General features: G+C 36.9%; 4 protein-coding genes across 6 annotated transcripts in view; 2 read left to right on the top strand and 2 right to left on the bottom strand.

Annotated features, from left to right (window-relative positions):
- LOC109041346 (uncharacterized) overlaps positions 1-4,759 on the top strand; it is a 38,036-nt gene extending 33,277 nt beyond the window's left edge. Inside the window, exons 15-16 of the mRNA XM_072306592.1 lie at positions 2,748-3,016; positions 3,757-4,759. Of these exons, the coding sequence (XP_072162693.1) occupies positions 2,748-3,016; positions 3,757-4,018 (531 nt within the window). The 3' untranslated portion in view covers positions 4,019-4,759. The remainder of the gene's footprint in view (positions 1-2,747; positions 3,017-3,756) is intronic.
- LOC140224241 (uncharacterized) lies at positions 335-2,725 on the bottom strand. Its single transcript, XM_072298242.1, has one exon. It carries the CDS (start codon positions 1,970-1,972, stop codon positions 953-955), a length of 1,020 nt encoding a protein of 339 aa, XP_072154343.1. The 5' UTR covers positions 1,973-2,725; the 3' UTR covers positions 335-952.
- A 1,473-nt stretch (positions 4,760-6,232) lies between the features above and the next one.
- Positions 6,233-16,945, top strand: LOC109041261 (facilitated trehalose transporter Tret1). Of its 2 annotated transcripts, XM_072298234.1 has the most exons (9): positions 6,233-6,693; positions 7,893-8,031; positions 8,997-9,281; positions 9,857-9,957; positions 11,686-11,848; positions 12,482-12,678; positions 13,825-14,096; positions 14,912-15,051; positions 16,156-16,945. In XM_072298234.1, the coding sequence occupies exons 1-9, from the start codon at positions 6,592-6,594 to the stop codon at positions 16,269-16,271; spliced, it is 1,515 nt and encodes a 504-aa protein (XP_072154335.1). In that variant the 5' UTR covers positions 6,233-6,591; the 3' UTR covers positions 16,272-16,945. The 2 variants fall into 2 exon arrangements, with proteins under 2 accessions (XP_072154335.1, XP_072154332.1); XM_072298231.1 differs by lacking the exon at positions 16,156-16,945 and having other exon boundaries at positions 6,236-6,693; positions 14,912-16,022.
- LOC109041260 (follistatin-related protein 5) overlaps positions 15,588-19,867 on the bottom strand; it is a 214,353-nt gene continuing 210,073 nt past the window's right edge. For both annotated transcript variants that reach the window (XM_019057533.2, XM_019057534.2), the window contains exon 17: positions 15,588-19,611. In XM_019057533.2, coding sequence (XP_018913078.2) covers positions 19,382-19,611 — 230 coding nt within the window. In that variant the 3' untranslated portion in view covers positions 15,588-19,381. The remainder of the gene's footprint in view (positions 19,612-19,867) is intronic.

Below are 19,867 nucleotides of genomic sequence, written 5' to 3'. Positions count from 1 at the left end.
TTTATCTTCTGGCTGCTGCTTAATCGCCATCGGCTATAAAAGGCTAAAAGAAATTGTACAGCCGGCTACAGAAGCTATTGGAAATCTTACAGCCGGCTTTAGATCCATAGTATTTTGGAACACACATTCTACTGCCAATTTTCACCAGGGGGTTTAAAAAAAAATAAGGTAATGATGTGAGAAAAAAAAAAAGATGAAAAATCAGTTCACTTTATCTCAAAATTTTACTACACGTGCACATCAAATTTGAAATTACTACATGCAGTTAATCAATTATTATTGTTTACAGAGACATCCACAAAAGAGAACAAGCGGAAAAGTTCTACATTAATACGTTCGTCTTATAGCAAAGCGCTCAGCTGCCAGTCTGTTTAAAGTGTAAAATATAATTTTTATCAATTGATGGCGCACCGGAGGTTATGAAAAAATCTAAAAAGAACTCAGCTGATATGACGTATTAATTTTTGCTTTGATGGCATCACCATTACAACATTTTTTTATGTAGGCGCGTTTCAAATTCACCGAAAAAGATGAGCACCGATGAGAAAAGAACTCTCCTCAATGAAAATCTCAAATATCATTTTTGAGAAAACTACTCTACCTGTAAACCAATAAATTATAGAAAAAAGATTATCGTCCTCCGTGGTTCGATATCAGAAGCATTAAATCAAGGTATCACAGATTAATCTATTCTAAATATGTGAGGCCCTATCCGGTGAGATCCGAATGAGCCGGTGCGCTATTTGCTAATATTGCCACTAGTTTACTACTATTCTGCAGGCAGGCTTAAATCAATAGACGCTCCCCATAGCTAAGCGTTTAATATGGACTGAGCGCTTAAAAGGTATACTACACATGGATTTATTGCTTCATACTACGTTGTTTATTATCTGCTCATAAATGAATGTAAGAAAGCAGCTTGCATGAGGATAAAGAAATGCAAAAGTTTCATCTAGTTATTTCTCGGTCGTCTTATGTAATCACACGGTCGATCTGGGTGATTGGCGAAACAGTATTCATCAGAACGAGTGTGGACTGTCCCGTTTTCATGATAACAAGTGTATTGGAGACAAAATCCCTGTGGCCGATAAGTACCAAGAAGCGGCTCATACATAACCGCCAGGCGCCAGTTTACATGTCCTCGTGGAACACCATACAAAAATCTGCGAATGTATTCCTCTGTGAAATACCATGCTGAAAAGCCGCCTCTATGCGTATTAACTCCTGCAGCCTGAGGAACTATATTATAGTCTACAGTTGGGCCTCCCAAAGAATGTGCCAGCAAGTGTCCGCGATGGTCTCCATTAACTCTATCCGCCGCGGTCATATGTGCATCAATCGCGCTATTCATCCCAGGCCGACGTTGCTCTAAATGCATAGACCGAATATCGGCCGTTATCACCGATGGCAAAAACACCTCGCCTCCGTTACCATCGGGAACTACTTGCACAACCGCATTTTCGATAGCATTGCCCTGCGAGTAAGTTGTTGGAATCCGTAGGAAATTACGGTAAATGTCCTGGTTATTTGGTGCGTCCGCCAATCGATTACGTTCGTTTATCACTTGATCTAATGTCACCTCTTCAGGAAATATATCGTTGATATTATTCTGTCTTTTTACTCGAGGAATCGGTTGCGAGGCCGAACACAACTCGAATTTGTTACTTGAATTTTTCCCCAAGTGTTTATTGTAATAGTCCACCTCGTTTACCTTCGGTGTTGCCGGTGAAGGAACTGGCTTTCCTGCTTTTTTGAGAAAATAAGCCAGGCCTGCATTTGAGTCAGTCGAATTAGCGGCGACACCCCAAAAGGCCTTCACTGAAGGAGCTACTCTTTTATATCTTGCGGTGATTTCACTATCTATGTTTTTTTCGTTCATGGAAATTTGTTGTCCATCTGCATAGTAAACAAACGAAACGCAGCACAAATAACAAGCTATCAGCAAAATCGCGAAATGTCTCATTACTCTCATTTTTATTTTGGCACTACTTAAAGCACATAAAAAGAACAAAAAAGTAGGTGAATCGATTTCGATAACTTTATGCACTAATTCTGCGCACAATTAAGTAGGTATTAACATTTAAAAACTAGCAAGAGCACGAAACGTAGACTCGAACGATACGGCACGTCGAGTATATCTAACGGCATTACACCCGTATACTTAATTTTTAGCACCGAAGGTTTGCCCAAATTTAACGTCAAAGTTTGAGCGCTCTAAATAAGGAAAAGGGGGATATGATAAAACAAGAAGAAGAAAGATCAGGCCCAGGTTATCAACAGAACTTATAAGTTTTTATTTATTTGTTTTTAAATGTCTAATTAGTTGAGCTCGGAAAGTTTTAGCAAGCAATCAAACGTTAATCTGGGGAGCGTTTATAGCATAAAAAAGCAGCTGCCAATCAGTTCACGTTTTTATCAGTTTCACGACTTTCGGCATCTTGGTCAGTTTTTGCTCGCTTGATGTCTGTTACATTTCCTTGCTATCAGTATCATATCGAGGATGAACACAACTAATGATACTAACTAAAATAATGAACACCTAGTGACAAGTTCATCCCATAATAACAAATTACAAGTCATACAGCGAGGTTGTACAAAAGAGACGAATATTGCAAAAAAGGCTTTTAAGGGACCGTTCTTAAACAACGTAAAACTCCAGGTCGTCATTCCAGATTATTCGCCTGTGACCTGGTGTTCTTACATTAAAATTCTCTTTCTTTAAAAACTTATTCTGCCACTTTTTCCAGATAGGTGCACAGGTCTTCATCTTCGTGGGTCTGATGATGAACGTTTTATTTCTGCGGCGTTTTGGGAAGCGAAGAATCGCGATTTTCTCGTGCAGTATCATTGCTTTTTGCATGTTTGGGATCGGATTCCACCATGCTAATCTCAAAGGCCGGGAAACAACCTTTCTTGCTTGGCTCCCGGTCATCCTTTGGCTCACCATCAATTGTTTCGCCGGATTTAGTGCAGCACTCTTGGCATGGCAGTTGGTGTCTGAGGTCTTTCCTATCGTGTAGGTTATCAAAATCTAAAATCCACGGTGATCTTCGCATGTTGATAACTCTGAATGTTGTCCATTTAACTGTATGTAAACCAATAGATACTCATTCAGGCAGCGGGATGATTATTGAAACTGATAGACAAAACTATAGACCAAAAGGATAGAGAGAAAATGTGAAGCGGGTGATTGCAATTGACAAAGGAGGCAAGTAATAAAGCATAGCAATAATAAGTAAAACAGGAACCCTCGGAAGCCCCTATGGTTAGCCTATCATTTCCCCCTTAGTAAACAGCCACCTGTTTGAACTAAAAGGATAGGTCTATTTTCGCTTTGACTTTTAGTGTATTTTCCGAGTAAAATTCACTTTTGCATTCTCCCATGATGTCGGACCTAGACCTGAGACCTTATGAAGAGCACCGATCACGGGTCGTAGATCACGAAAATATGTGCCATTCAAATTCATGTGTTTACATATATCTATGTTGTTATTGTTTGATACATTAATTAAAGGTTCTAAAACATAAATGGATCATCAACGCCTTTGAGTACCTAGAGATCAAAAACGTGTAGTATAAAACAATAAAGAAAAGACGAGGAAAGAATAAATTCAATTTGGAGCTTAAGTCGTTTAAGTGCGCAATGAGTGGGGCCCTTTGTATACCTAATCATATCTATTTAACATCCATAAAATAACCATTTCATTTTGGAGCTAACTCCTATATATCTTTTGATGATTTGTTATTTATTTTCAGAGGCCGTGGGCTTGCAAGTGGAGTTTCGGCAGCGTGGTCAAGTATTGTGGTCTTCGTCATGATCAAATCGTATCTTTACATAGAGGTGTGGATTGGTTTAAGCGGAGTCATGTACATGTATGGAACAATCACAGCTCTCGGTGTTTTGTACCTCTATTTCTACGTTCCAGAGACGGAGGGAAAAACTTTAGAACAGATTGAGTCGTATTTCACTGATAATCATGATCCCGAGGAGAAATTTTCAATCGGAAAATCAAAGTGAAAAATGAATTTGAAATTTTTCAAAAGACGGCTGTGATAAAATAATTGCGCATCTGATAAAATAAGAAGCGCCACTGATATCAGGTATTGATTGGCTGATACAAACATAGACTGAGACACGTTGTTGCAAAAAGGAACTAAGCTGCATGCAATTCCTTCACACAAAGTTCCTTTTAATTAATTGGTCTGAGTTTAATTAAAAAGGCATCAAGTCACATCAAAAAAAAAAAAAAAAAAAAAAAAAAAAAAAAAAAAAAAAAAAAAAAAAAAAAACAGAGTTGAAAGTAGGTTTACGTTCTAGGAGTCGCGAGTTTTCTTCGCCGAAAATTCAAGTAAGAGAAAAAATATTTTTAAAGTAAAAATATTGATAAACTTCGTCAAACGTATCGTCTTGTAAGAAACAAATTTCAAACCTATTTTTCTCGCATTTCTATTAATCTATGTCCAATTTTATCGTAAAGAAGTGCACACTCGAATTTGAAAGATATTTTGTGACTTCTTAGGTTTTAAAAAAGACAATAACTATCTCAACTTGTTCAAAATTCACCAATTCATTAAAATTTGTTTATCTTTACCTACAATTGGAGCTGATTTGGATACGATCATACCCAATATACCCATCCTCGACCTATGTGCATGCGCTTGAATCAAGTTGAATTTAAACTTGAAAATCTGTAATATGTAAAAATTAAAAGTACAAAAACTATTTGACAAAACACGACACTTTTACCGGAAATAATGTAATAAAATCAAGAAATTTGAATACGTTTTATAGTACTTTCATAAATCGGTATTCCTTTTTATACATATAGACTTTCTGTTTTGAAAATGAGCTATGAAACGGGCATTTGTGTTTGTTTCAAGCCAAAAGTAACTTAAAGCTAACAAAAGTTACTACAAAATTACACGGAATCCTTTAAATTTTGACAAGTCGGTCATCAAGATGACCGTCTGCAAGCAAACAACTTGTCATTTGGCTCAGTTTCAAGTCGAGTTTCCGTTAATACGAATAGAACTGGGATCATATGACCAACCTTCGTTAAAAATCAAGATTGAAGAAGATTGAAAGGCATAGACACCAGGTAACTTGGGATTGAGATATACCTACCGTCGACATGTGAGTTTTGAGTATAATGAAAGTGAATATGACTTAGAACATATATCTGAGGCTGCCGAAGCGCTAATCTGCATCTGATAACTGTCCAGTTTTTAAATATAAACTTAAACGGTATGCTATTGCGGATGACCACCAGAGAGTATTCCTAAAAATAAGATTCGCAAAAATCTCCTCTGCTCACTTTTGCGAACATTCGATGAAATTTACAAACGATGGAGATCGACCTCGAAAAATTACAATACTATCATATACCTAATAATCACACTATCAATTAAGTTCCATCAAATTTGTTCTCTTTTGAAACCGATACAGTGGCTACCTAAGTTTTGTCATACATAATCATACTTTATAATTGAAACAAACTAAATTTGCCTTCAAAACGTCTGGATACCACACCACTGGGGCCTGTCCCAGACAACAGGATAACAAAGTTGTTTCCTTTTCTCATGCACAGTAATTGAAAACTTTCAATTTTTTCCTATTTATGTGCTATTTATATGTGCAATTGTCCTCATTTCAAAACCTCTGAAGGTTGAATGCTAGGATGCAGCTAATTTTTTAAAGGTTGGAAAATTTCCGCTATCACTGACTGACAGTATTCTATATTGTCACCTTCCCGCCAAAGTATCACAAGCGCTATGCGGCGCTTCAATATTTCCGCCGCCATTTTATTTTTTTACAGAGAAATTTTTCAACGAAGCTGTCCGAAAATTTCACAGAATTTTCTTCGTGCTGCCAATGAAATTCAGTGAAATTTTCAAACAGATTAAACCAACAATTTCTCAGTAAAAAAATAAAATGGCGGCGAAAAGTTTGAAACATTGCATGGCGCTTGTGAAATTTTTGGCGGGAAGGTGACGATATTAGTTTATAAGTGGATAAGTAATATTTTGCTAATGTTGAACATGAAGGCATTCGTACCTTCATCGAACACATTGACTCGGATATGATGAACAACATAAATGCATAAAGCTCAGTCAAATAATTTTAATACACGTGAAAAATGACTATCTTGCCTAAACATGACAACACGGTTTGGCTCGTGATAAAATGTAAGGAACTGGTAGAGCGCGCACGCTTTTATCAACACGGCTGATTTTAAGTGAATAAAGCTGCTTCGAAGACTTGAAGACTTATCCACTTAAAAGAGATTTGTCTTTTCATCTTTTTTATCTATAAACTTGCACGCCAAGCAGCAAATTGAGACATTTTAGCCGAAATTGAGGCATTGGTACGTTACAATTAGGTATGGAGTGTATTTCCAATCCCAAAAATGACTCTAATTACATCATTTTAAAAAAAAAATTCAACATGACAGATATTGTCTCTCTCCTTTTCGATCTAACAATAAATTGAATTAGTAGTACCTACACGTGTTGTTTTTTACGTCCGGTGACTGTCTTCAAAAGAGCTGGAAAATTGTGTTTTTTTATTTTCCTTCTTGCTTTTCAACAAAAATGGGCCCTCTAACCGACGCACCTGAAAGTCATTCAATTAAAAATGGCAACGCAGCATCTTCCAATCGTCCCAGGCACTCCACGAGATCGACATGTGCGCAGGTTAGTGGGTCCGATGAGAAACTGCTTTTTTCGTATGAAACTGACTTCTAAGTGTGGTCCGGAGAAAATTTTCGTCTCAATGATCCTCTCCCTTCAGTGCGACAAAATATTTTTTATTCTTTGTTTAATTAAACCGAAAAATGCATATTCTTAATTGGAACGTTGAAAATCTGTGAATAGGTTTTACTTTTTTTTAGAAGAAAACCAACCAACGAGATATCTTGATATTTTCACTATTTTTTCGCTAACTTACAAATATTCACAGCAACAGCAAAAGACATATTTTTTTTACAATACTTTCATTATGAAAAATAATATACCAAAAAACCTAAGCCAAAACCCTGAAGAAAATCAAAATCAAGTTAGTCAATGCTATAGCCAACATTTGAGAAGTGGTATGGGTTGATTCACTGCTGCCCCTAAGTCCAAATCCCTCTCCCGACTGAACATATTGCTATCTACATGACCTCGGTGTGGATGTGAGAAAAAGCAAAACGCCTTCAATACTTAGAGTATGTAACACGCACATCCGTTGAGCTGGTATAGTTGTATCAAAGTGCCTGCACCATCATCGCATCGCATTATGTGGTCGAATTCTAACTGGTCGATGCTCAAGTCACAGAATCGTGTTAAAAAATAGTTTTTTAGTGGTTGAATCAGGTCACTTTAAATCAGACCTACAAAACATAGTCTATGTCAAATATTATCGTACTTTGAAGAATACAAGGCATACCGTCCAAGGATTAGGATTCAAGAAACAGAGCAAAGACACACAAGCAACCTTCTTCTAAAAAGATATGGGCTAGTACTAGTACTAGTGGGTATTATTGGATACCACCTGGTTGACGCAAAACCAAAAAAAAAAGAAGAAAAGGGAGAAAAGACGGGAAAAGGGCATACCGACTGCGGTAGATCATAACAGCTTTGATTTCCTCTTCCTTTCTTTATTTTCGCTTTCTCCTGTATTCTTTTTCCTCTCCTTTTTTTCCTCTTTTTATTTTCCTTCTCCTCACTTCTCTCATTGTCTTTTTCCATTATTTTTGTTTTTCCTCTTTTGATTCTTCCTCTTCTCCTGTTTATTAATATTTCCCATTTTCTCCTTTTTTCTTGTTCTTGTCGTTATTCTCTCCTTTCGTACTTTTTATAACAATTCTTCTTGTTCTTGTTCTTCTTCCTCTTACATATTTGTTTGCTTGTAGATATTGGCTACTTTAATACAAAATTGGCTGCTCATTGAAATAGGACTTGACATAGCAATGACAACGATGGTTATCGGTGCTCTTCACAATAGTGCATCAGAAGAACTCAGTATGAACGACGATCAGGCCTCTTGGTTTGGTGAGCAATTGAGCTATTCCCTAGATAAACAAAATCACTCATTCCTTGTATATCTAGTTTATTTCGTTTCTATTATTTTCAAATTACTCTCATAATTCGATTTTAGCCGCCAAAGACTCTAGTGAAGCAAAAAGACTATTAAGGAGCTTTCCTTACAAAGGCCTTGGCGAAAAATCACGTTTGAGAAAAATGCATCGGAACTTTCCATTATTATTTTCTGGCCTCTGAAAGTTACTTACATTGGACGCTGGACTCCAATTTTCGGTGTAGGCTACCGCCCGTTCCCAGAAAGTAATAATGAAAACTTCAAATGCATTTCTCTCAAATGTGACTTTTTGACATGGGTCCTTTTTCGGAAAAATCCTATATTTACTCCAGAGCAAATAATAACTCACTTAGGTACATACTCTCACGGACTTTATTTTTAAACTGGTGGAATCACGTGGAGTGATTGCGCATGCTTTTGGTGCAGTTTTCAACAGTTAAATTAATTATACTGAAAACATCATTAATTTTACAGTATCAATTTGGTTAGCACGGCAATGATTTTAGATCATGACTGAATTCGTTTTTCTTTTGATCAAATATCGGAATTTAACGCAAACTTACACACGTCAAATATCAAGTTACACTTTAAGGATGAAAATAAGGAAATAAAAATGTTTTAAAATGACGGACAGATGGTGCATCTTTGAATATGTACGTATGCAAACTTTTTTAAATTTTACTTCATGGGGTGGGATCTATTTCAACGATGTCACTAATTTATTAAAGTATACAAGCATGGGATTCGGCTTTACAGAATGAGCAAGATTGTGTAATTTACTGCAGAAATCGTTATTAAGCAAGAGAGAAAAAATAAGGTGTTGAAGTTATATTTGGAATTTATAAAGCTGCAACTTAATGAAAGACCATGATTAGCTGACGATCAATCTAAATTTAATGATTTTTTCCCTGTCCATCAGGTAGTTTACCAGATATTTGTCATCCAGTTTCCAGTCTGTTATCTGGCTATGTCCAGGAGGCCGTAGGCCGAAAAACAGCCATGATCATGGTAACAATTCCATGTTTTGTGGCTTGGATAACTCTGCATTTTGCGCAATCCATCAACACCCTTTACATCGTTTCTATTATTATGGGACTTTGCACAGGGTTAACAGAAGCACCTTTACACTCATACATCGGAGAGATCGCAGAGCCTCATTTGAGGGGAACTTTGTCATCAATCTCCACATCTGCTGCTCTCATAGGTACTAACATATTTTTTAGTACAGGTATCTCCATGAATATACATGAAAATGCAAATCAAGGTCATAAGGTAAAAACACAAAACAGGGCGATTTTTTCTTTGTTCTTTTTTTTTAAAATAAAAAGTTTGATACATACCTATCAAGAACCTACCTCAGCGCACTAGAGCGCTCTGCGACTCCCAATCGGCATTGGAGTCGATCTTTCCCACAGACCATCAGGCAAATGACACCTTCTGATCTCCTCCTCCTAATTTATTTGATCTAAGTTGAATTTTCATCGGAAAATAGACTTTATTATTGTAAGAAAAAATAATAAAAGTCGTATGTATTGAAAAAAGCGTCATCATTAGTCTTTTAATCTTATTTCTGAAGTTTGTGTCCTCTATCGCGTTGAATATTCCTCTTACTATTATGTGTGTATGTTTCATATATCTAGATTCATCAGATTGGAGTCAGATTTTTGGCGACTTTGAAAGCCATGTGCTCTCTCGATGCAATCAAATACTAGTAGAGTATTGACATTTTTCGTCTATGTTGCAAAAAATTAATAATAATCTGATGTATTTTGCCTCCAGGTATGTTCATGATGTACGTTTTTACTTACTTCTTTTACTGGAGGACGGTAGCTTTGATCTGCAGTGCGTGCCCTGTCATTACTTTTACGGTCATGACGCAGGTAAGACCGAATGATGCACATTACAGGAGATAACCACTTAACAAGCAGAAGCGCTACTCGCCAGGTGGGGGGGGGGGGGTTCACTCTTCGCACCCCAGTTTTTAGAATTTGATCTTATCTTGGTCCACTATTATTTAATTATTTGAAGGATTTATCTGGATTCCAAGACATTTTGATCCTCCCAAAGAGTGAATTTTATCTCCTCTCGATACATTTTGAACCCCGTGTTGCACCCCAAATCTAAAGGCACCCTCAAGAATAGCTAACATAGTTATGAATACTGTCTCAGGGCCGGATTAAGGGGGTGGCCACATGGGCCATGGCCCATGGTGGCAAAATTAGGGGGCGGCAAATTTTGCAATTTTTTAAATGCAGGTACAAAAAAATCGGATTCAGAAAAAAATTACAAACAAGAAAAGGTGACAAAAGCTCTCATTTCCTGAGATTTCATGAATTTCTAATTTTGTCGTATTTCGGTGATACAAAAGACTGCGCACCTTTAATTAGTTGAGTTCAGAGAGAAGCCGAACACGTAATTTGGCCTGGAGCGGCGCGGCGCAAAAATGATGACGAGGAGAGGTCCTCGACGCGGCGGTCAGCATGTAACACATTTTAGCGCCTACGAGACTACATGAATACTTCACGCATTGCGTCAAACACAGTACGGTCAACAGCGGTCGGCGCGGCGTGAAACGCACAGTGCCTACAAGACTACATGAATACTTCACGCGTTGCGCCAAACACAGTGTGGTCAGCGCGGCTCGGCGGCGGAAGTTAAAATTATTAAACCACATTTATGTTTGTTCTTTCTTAATTTTTTAGTTCATTTCTTACAAATAAAAGGCCTTGTCCCCACAGAGATAGGTTTACGGAACTGAACTCTCGTGCGAAGTTCTGTGAACTTTTGCTAGTAGTGTTGACAGGGCTTACGCAAAAAATGGGTCCAACACGAGTGAACGCGTCTTATGCACCCTTCTCCCTCCGGCACATTCACTTGATGGGTTTTATTGATGTTTCAAAATGAATGAGAAGAGGGCGGCAAAATACAGGCGGCCCATGGGCGGCAAGTAGGTAAATCCTGCCATGTACTGCCGTGCTAAGGAAGAATGTCGTAAGAACCTTTAGACGTTGCCAAGTTTCCTTCGATTAAAACCGAATTCACTGGGAAGATTGTAATTATTATTTTCCAAAATTTTCAGGAAATGATTAGGCAATTTAATCTAAAATATCTGAAAATTGTAAGGAAAAATATGCATGAATATTGTCAATAATACATGTTTTATCAAGGGATATTTGGCAACTTTTGAATGTTCCTACTGCGTTTTTCCTTAGCACGGCAGAATAGGGCATGCGCCTATAAGGGCCTTCTCCGTTTTTAAAAGAGGTTGACAATTTAAAGTGGTCAATAAGAGTCTGCGTTGAACGTCAAACTGTTTTGTAAACATTAGTTCTTACAGATATGAGTAATAATGCGTTCTCTACATTTTGTTCACAGAAATCCACGATAACCAAGGTCAGAACTTAAGACCTAATTATGATTAGAAGGAATTTTAATTGATTATCATAATCAATTATCATTGATTTTTTTTATCAACTTTGATTATGCGTTTGTGCGAATAAAACCAAATGCGAGCATGAGACATCACGAACACGTTTAAGTATATCTGATAAAGTGATGAAACTCTTTATTAATAATTACTAAAAATGTAAATTATCTTACGTTCACAGATTCCTGAGTCTCCAACGTGGTTAGTGGTTCGAAATCGGTTGGATGAAGCAAAAAAAGCTTTATGCTGGTTGAGAGGTTGGGTCAAGCCAGCCGAGGTGGAAGAGGAATTTCAAGCTCTGGTGAAGCATGCGGAAAAATCTGTCGGCTTGAACCAGGCTGGAGGTAACCACGTAAAATGCATACTTCGGTCATATTTTAAAATCGTAAGAGGAAACCAGTTTAAGATCTTAGCCGGGGTGCAATATCAATTGACCCCACATAGGCCCATCTGGGCAATTTTTTCCCCCTTGACTTTTTAGGGGTCTTTGGAGTCTAAAAGATGGAATTAGAGAGGCTTTAAAACTGGAATTTTCGGTGTCGTGGAGCCGTACAATTTTAAGCTTTTGGGCCCTTAATGGTCAGTACACCGGGCCCCTGAGCGCTGATCTGGCCCTGCACCGGTTGCACTTTCTTTGAGAACCTCACTTCCTCTCCTTTTCTTCACTCTGATAATGATTCATGAATTAAAATATGTAACCGTTTTCAAATATTACCATGCTAAAATGAAAGTCTGAAATATTTTTGTGGGAAATAGAGCCACTCTCTCTTTCCCCTGCACGCAAACCCTATGCACATAGTTCTTTTTAGCATAAATATGTCAATTTGAAACCTTAAGCCAACTTTAATGAGGATAGGCACTTACAATGGTGTAAAGTGGGAAAGTAGATTCAAACTTTAGGGGTGTCAATTTTAACTAACTTAAATCAGCTAGAATGAATCTTAAATGGTTTTATTTTAGAAGAATATCCATTACAGATGATAAGCCGAGGACGAAAATAGCTTTCCTGAAAATGCAGCTCACGGAAATGACACGCAGAAAAGTGCTCCTTCCATTTCGACAGATATGTATCGTGTTTTTCATTTGCTCGTTGGCCTACTTCTGCGCAATTAGGCCGTATCTGATCGGAGAACTGCAAAAATTGGACACTCCCATTGATGCTAAACTTATTTTAGTGAGTTTATGAATTACTTTTTAACTTACTTTATTCCAAATACAGTTCATATAACCAAACATTTTCTGAAAGCAAACGATGGAATTTAAGAATATTGTTTTACTAGGTTCGTCGATAGGAGATCATGAGAAAGAAGCTTGGGTCAATTTTGTGAATTATTTTGGTTTTACCTTGGCTAATAAGTTGAAGATACTTTCAATGTTTGGCATTTTACCTCTTTGCTAAAAAAAACTTTTCCCACGGATTCAGGGAGAAGACAAATTCCCACCTGAAAATCGGAGGGAAAACTCCAGGGGTGCAGAAAGTTCTTTGGCCTCTGCAGTTTCGAGCAGCCAGAAATGTAGCCTACGCCCAATGACACTGCGTGTTTGCAATAATTTTCTAACAATTCTACGCTATCACATCAAGATTTTTTTAAAAACCATATAAATATCGATATCCTTGTCATACGTGTTTCTAATCATCAGTGCGTTGAACGTTTACTTTTTAGAATAAAACCGATTCTTCGGTTCGTGTAACCAAACGTTCGGTTAATGTAGCCGAATCTCTTTCACAAGTTCCTTTAACCTTATGAGTTCGGTTATCCGAACCGCGAGCGTTCGGTTACACGAACTGTAACAAGGATTTAATGAACTTGGAACATCGTCACCGACATTTAACATCGTTGGGATGATGTAGAACACCATGTTCTCCTTCATTTCGTGGATATTCAATTTTACCCCCTTAGAGATTGGAGATTTTACTTATTATACATCGCCATTTTGGATCGAAAATGTATCGAAATGGTGACCGAATATCGATGCACACCGGGCTCGCGACTCGTCGACCAGAACATGAGCCCAGCTCACTTCCAGTGGCGAGGCGTACTTTGCGATGTATCGATCGATACGCCACTCAAACCTATGAAAAAAGATCGATCGTTAGGGTGTTCGCAGCGAACACCTTATTAATCGATTCTTTGCCATAGCTTCAAATGGCGAGATATCGATAATCGATTATTCACGCCACGCCACTGCTCACTTCATTATATTACGACTCGATGTATTCTATGGTCATGAAATAATTCAGTTATTACTTCTGTATCCAACAAGTCTAAAAAATGTGATATAATATGATTTGAATCTCACACAGCGTATGTACTTACAGATATACTCGCAAGTTCTGTTGTTCATCGGTGCAATGATGAATGTGATGTTCTTGCGGCGATTCGGGAAGCGGAAGATAGCCATATTTTGCAACACTGTAATTGCCATATCCATGTTCGGACTCGGGATCCATTACGCTTACCTCAAAGGCTCGAAGCAATTCCCACTGCTGGCGTGGCTGCCGGTCGTGTTTTGGCTGAGCATCAGCTTCTTTGGTGGTTTCGGTCCAGCGCTTTTGGCTTGGCAGTTGGTATCTGAGCTTTTCCCCATTATGTAAGTTTTTGAATTGAGTAACTTGGACGGCAAGGTGCATAAGTGCAGTTTTTACTATTTCGAGGAATACGTGTAGGACGTTTTGAAATTACACGGATCCTTATGGCGGAAAAAAAAGTTCTAACTGACTTTTTGACGCTTAAAAATTGGAATTGGGAAGCAAATTTCTCACAGAATATACATGCATTAAGATTAGTTTAATTGAAATCATCAATATCTCAATTTTTCCAAAAACTGAACTTGTGCGCCTTGTCCTCAAAGCCCCTCAAGCCCGCTACCTCAAAGACACTCTTTTCTTCTTCTTTTTTTTCGTATGATCGGAAAAAACTTATATTGCAATACACAGAGAATGAGACGAACTGAGTTCCACAGAAAGGAACTAATTCATATCATAAAGGAAAATATGTAATGAGTAATTTTAGGTTCAGCAAGTACATACGCCAAAAGATCAAATTCTACAAAAAAATGTACAGTATTTAAAGCATAGAATCGAACTCTATTTTTTAAATTGCGCATTGGTGAAAAAGAAAACTAAGGCAAATGTAAATTAATGACTATTTTAATTAGACGCCTTCAGGGCTAACCTTTCCACAGTTACACTTGGGTGCAAAAGAATGAATGAATTTCCCTCAGCCAAGGAAAAAAGAACAAAAAAGACAAGATAAAAGAAAAGTGAAAAGAAAAAAAAAACAAAGTTAAAAAATTGTTGTTAAATTTCCAATGAGTTAAGTTCAACTGTCCCATTTTTTTGTCAACTAAAGTAATAGTTTTCAGGAAATTTACGCTCATTCCATGTTTACTTATTTTATTTTCAGAGGCCGTGGCCTTGCAACTGGGATCTCTGCTGCTTTCTCGAAGTTAATGGGGGCTGCCGAAGTCAAATCATACCTGTACATAGAGGCATGGGTAGATTTAAGCGGTGTGATGTACCTATACGGGACGGCTACAATTTTAGGTACCCTCTATTTATATTTCTATCTGCCTGAGACCGAAGGGAAATCATTAGAACAGATTGAAGTGTATTTCACTGAAAATTATGATCGAAAGGAAAAATTTTCCATCGGAAAACGAGTAAAATTGGAGGAGAAAAATCCTTCTTAAGAGTAAACATGTTTTTAAGATACTTTTTTGGTGGATTTTTGAAAGCAATACTTTAGTTATTTCAATAACTTCTTCGTTATTCTCCTCCTTAGTTTTGATGTACATTTTAGTGCAAAATCCTGGGAACGTAGGTTTTTATCAGCACTTTTTGACGTGAGCACTGAGGGGTAGCTGCTGAATCCTCATCGATCGTGTATTCAATGATCTTAGCAAATAGACAAGATCGCAAATACCTAATCTAGATCATGATAACTAGTAATAAAGTCTCGGACATCAACTTGTTGGGTAAAAAAAAAAAAATTAATCGGTCACAACTTGAATGGAAAGAATAAGATGAGATCTTTCTTTAAGGAGTGGTGATGATTTGCCAGATATTAAATTAAACAGTGATTAATGTTAAAACATAAACGCATGGTTTAATTTCAAAGATAAAAACAATTACAATTACAATGGAACATCAAAATCAGTTTGAAGGTGGCTGCCGCCAAGCTACTGGCGGCTCCAGTGAAAAACACTTTTTAAAAATACATACACATTGTTATAAAATAAATAGCCAATGTACAGGACAGATCTCAGCAATAATACAAATTTGTACAAAAATATAACACTGTATCATTACAAAATTACTTTAAATTGGAAACAAACTGATGTATATTCGCTACATGATAATCGTTACTTGAAAAAGAATTTGATTTGATTTGACTTGTAACAGTCGATATAACTCATTTGGAACAGAGAAAGAAGACTTGTTGAACATTGTATTAGCGAAAAGTTAAAACCTTTATTTGTACACTGAACTAATTAAAATCTTGTATGATAACGGAATATTTTAAGCTTACAGCAATTGCATTGATTCAACTTTAAGCTTGGCACTTAAAAAAAAGCGGTTCGGGAAAAAAAGAAAATAAGAAATATCCACCCAAATAATTATTTCATGTTGTATTCACGTTGTGTTCAGGGGACGAGTGCTTCTTTAACTCGAGCTATTCAATGCGGGAAATTTTGCTAGTTTTGCCTGGAAGGCTGGAAACTGTCCAAAGCAGTCTATCTTTTTTGATTGAAAAAATGCGCTAGTAATTAACCCAGTTGAGGATTGCCTATATCTTTAAATTTCAACTTACTCGATAGATTTACCTACAGTTTGAGGGCTTAGTATCTGCATCGTAATTTTCTATTTATGAGTGAAAGTATCCTATACATCCTCAAACGGTTAGTACATTCCCTAGCACAATGCAAAAAAAAAAAAAAATGAAAAAAAATGAAACAAGAAACTTTCTTCATTGCCTTCAAAAAGATGCGAGATAAAACTAAAAAAAAGAAGCCAAAAACATCACAACCCATGCAGCAAAGTTTTCAAACGTAGAAATTTGCTGAGAAAACACCGCAATAGATTTGCTATTTAATATTCAGAAATTTGACCATGAAATAAAATTTTATGTGTTAGGTTTATAAATAATCAGTAAATAGTCCATTAACCACACGGAATTCTGAATTTCTGCTACATTGGGATAAGCATAGGTACAAAAGTAATACTTCCCCTAGTCATTTGATCGTTCCGCTCAGGACTATCACTACATGATTAAAATTAAAGAATTAAAACTATTCCATTTATTATCGACGAAGATTTAAGGGCAATGAAAAATTGGCTTAATCTTGACTAAACTCTACAAAAAAAAAAAAAAAAAAATGAATAAATAAATAAATAAAAATAAAATAAAACTTTCGTAGTGAAATTGAAAAAAATTATACTATCAACATTATGTATGAGGAAATTAGACTAGCTAAGTTTACAATGTGTCTCACAGAAAAATACTACAAATGACTAGAAAATGACTAGATGAAAAGCACGCTGATTAAAAACTGCTGTAAGCCGCCTCATCAGCCTCAGAGCTCATAGTTTCGATGACGGGATACGTAGGTACAAATCTCAATTTGGGATGTTCCAGATTGTTTAATCTTCTTTGGTTAGTGTCTTGTGGAGAACCTAAAGATTCTTCTGGACTTAACATTAAACGTATTCTTCGAAAATGTAGATGATGCATTTTATTTTGATTCCTTTTAAACGGCTGAACACATGTTATTCTGAAGCATCACTGTTAAGATATGCACGTTTTTGATAACCATGTCGTACCTAAGAGCTTGCACAATGATTACCAGAGTGTCAAGGAAACGTACCAGAAATCAATTCAGTTTAAGCATTCTTGTGTAAAAAAACGAAATTCTTAGAGAAAATCAAATAAAGATATGAGGTATTTGAACTATTCATTAATTTCATCAAGTTTTCGACGTGAAAAGAAAATGCCGAGCAAAATATTCCCTACATGATTATATACAAGATACTCCGTGATACGTATATTATTCTCAGAAAAGAGAGTACATTTCCGGCTAATTTTTTGATACATTGAAGTTGAACACGTTTGTTTATGATGAGTCACCTGTTGCCTTTACATGATATATTTCACCATAAATGTGAGAGCGATTCCAAGTTTTTGGACAAATATTTGGCATATGAAGATGCGAATGATATGTTGGTGAGCAATAGATTTTTCTTTGACATTTTATTAATAACCTTAGGGAGCTTTCCATTAAAAGAATAATGAAGAAAAGCTGTAATGATTACATGCTAGTTAAAATTACAACAGCTTAGTAACAGACACACGATGACTTAACACAATGAATTTAAAGTTGTCTGAGCTGTAAAAACTACTTTTATAGACCTCCTTAAGTTTCCTAAGTAATTTAGTTAAAAAAAATTAGCTATAAAAAAATTTTGGACTTTTAAAATTAGGATAGGTTACGTCGATTGAATAAATTCTAACGTTCAATTTTGCGTGATGTTCAAAAGAATGACGGGAGTTTTGAAAAAAAGCAGCTGTTCACTGAAGATGCTTAAAAAAGATGACATTCTCGCGAAAAAGTATGAACTTGCATCTACAGATATTTTGTGTGATAAACAAATTTATCAAACAATTAACCTTCCATGGTAGGAGATTAAATTTTTGAAGGCGAAAATGCCAACCAGTGAACTCTCTTTGTAATATAACGTGTCCCAGGAAAAATTTCTCTAAGGTCGGGAGGTTAGTTATTTCTTGAACGTCGTAGGTAAGTACTTCCGCTCAAAATGTATGAGAAGACAACCTAAATAGCAAAGGTAAAGGTTGCTGTAGAATGGGTCCGACGCTAGGACGTAATAATTTTCTTTTATGTCAAAACAAAACAAAATCGTCTTGTGAATGACAAGAATGCAAACATTAATGGCAGGTCAGGATAAGGCTCAAGGTTTGTGGAATATTTTCTCAACAATAAAAACCTCTCCATTTCGAAAAAAAGAAAGGTAGACCCGTTCACATTTTGCTATGCAGAAAGTTTATAGAATTTACAGACTTGAAAATGTGCAACGAGCTTATATTTTCGTGATAATGTAAATGTCAAGATAATGATCTCAACTATGATAGTCATTGCCATTAGTAAATCTTAAATTGAAAGCTATATTTGAAAGAATAAACTACTAGGTCTCCCTTATTCAAATTCAATTATTTTCATTTTTTCAAAATATTTTTTGAAATAGAATGATTTTTTAACTTAACCGAGATACATTTATATCATCATACGAGTGACCTTTTTTTATCTATCAGGCTTGTTTTCTTGAGGTTATCTACAACCAAATGTCTGGAAAATAAAAATACCAATTGTTCCTCATCTTACAATCTCGAGGACTTCATACTTTGTCCCGCAAGAGAAAGACCGTCGTCAAATTTTCAAGATCAGACGTACTTCACTGCTGCATTGAGAAGGAAATTTCGGCCGTATGCATCGTAAAGTGGTGTTGTAACTCGGCCGTGCTATATGGTCCATGAATCTGTAATTTCGATTTTGATGAAAGATTCCTCGGCTCATGCAACCGAAGTCCTCCACAGCTCGGTTCATGCTGCAGAACTATTTTAACATTTCACTCTGGTTTGAGTGTTCGGTTACATGAATCGAAGTGCAGCAACAAGAGCCGGTTGATGTATACATGGACACAATTAGTATAATGGATATACAATACCGTCCTGCGTTTCATAAGACCGAAATTTCTTCTCGACGTAGTCGTTCAATCAGTGAATCCGTAGATAACCTGTCTAGAGCCTCGGGGCTCGGAAATTCCCACCCTTGAGACAGTCAAGAGAGGCAAAAGTGGTGTCTTACTGGAGCTGCATGGTGACCCAGACAACGGATCGTGGGTGGACAAGACCACCGATCTCACAGTTGACCGTGCGAGTCTCACCATTAATCACAAAAAGCGCCTCATCGGCAGGCGTCACCATGTAGTGGCCGAAGATCCCGGATGCTGCGATCGGCCGATTCGGGTTCCCCCATTGCGCCAACGCGGGTTTCATCGCTCGCCCCACGCCGGTGATCATCTCCACCTTACCTGTGGGCAAGAGAATATACATGCGACTCAGAATTTAGATTTTTCGGTAGAAATGGGGAGAGGAAGCAACGGATAATGAGTCTAGTGCCAGATTGAGGGAGGGTGGCATCGCCACACGGGGCCTCCCACCAAAAGAAGGGCCCTCCAGGGTGGTGGAATCCCTCCGATATTCTGAAATTTGATTGGTAACGGTGATTTTTTCATATACCATGGTGAATTATGAAAGGAGTTGAAAGGGTGAAATTTCTTCTTTTTT

Source organism: Bemisia tabaci, chromosome 1 (genome assembly GCF_918797505.1).
Source record: "Bemisia tabaci chromosome 1, PGI_BMITA_v3".
Classification (NCBI taxonomy): Eukaryota; Metazoa; Arthropoda; class Insecta; order Hemiptera; family Aleyrodidae; genus Bemisia; species Bemisia tabaci.
The sequence above is the reverse complement of the archived record's forward strand: the minus strand, read 5'-3'. Positions and strand labels throughout refer to the sequence as shown.

What these genes read in the sequence shown, in the direction of transcription:
- LOC140224241 (XM_072298242.1), bottom strand. Translation starts at nt 1,972, where the DNA reads ATGAGAGTAATGAGACATTTCGCGATTTTGCTGATAGCTTGTTATTTG.
- LOC109041261 (XM_072298231.1), top strand. Translation starts at nt 6,592, where the DNA reads ATGGGCCCTCTAACCGACGCACCTGAAAGTCATTCAATTAAAAATGGC. An exon ending in TTGATGCTAAACTTATTTTA is followed by an intron (nt 12,679 to 13,824) that starts GTGAGTTTATGA and finishes ATGTACTTACAG; the next exon opens with ATATACTCGCAAGTTCTGTT. An exon ending in TCTGAGCTTTTCCCCATTAT is followed by an intron (nt 14,097 to 14,911) that starts GTAAGTTTTTGA and finishes TTTTATTTTCAG; the next exon opens with AGGCCGTGGCCTTGCAACTG.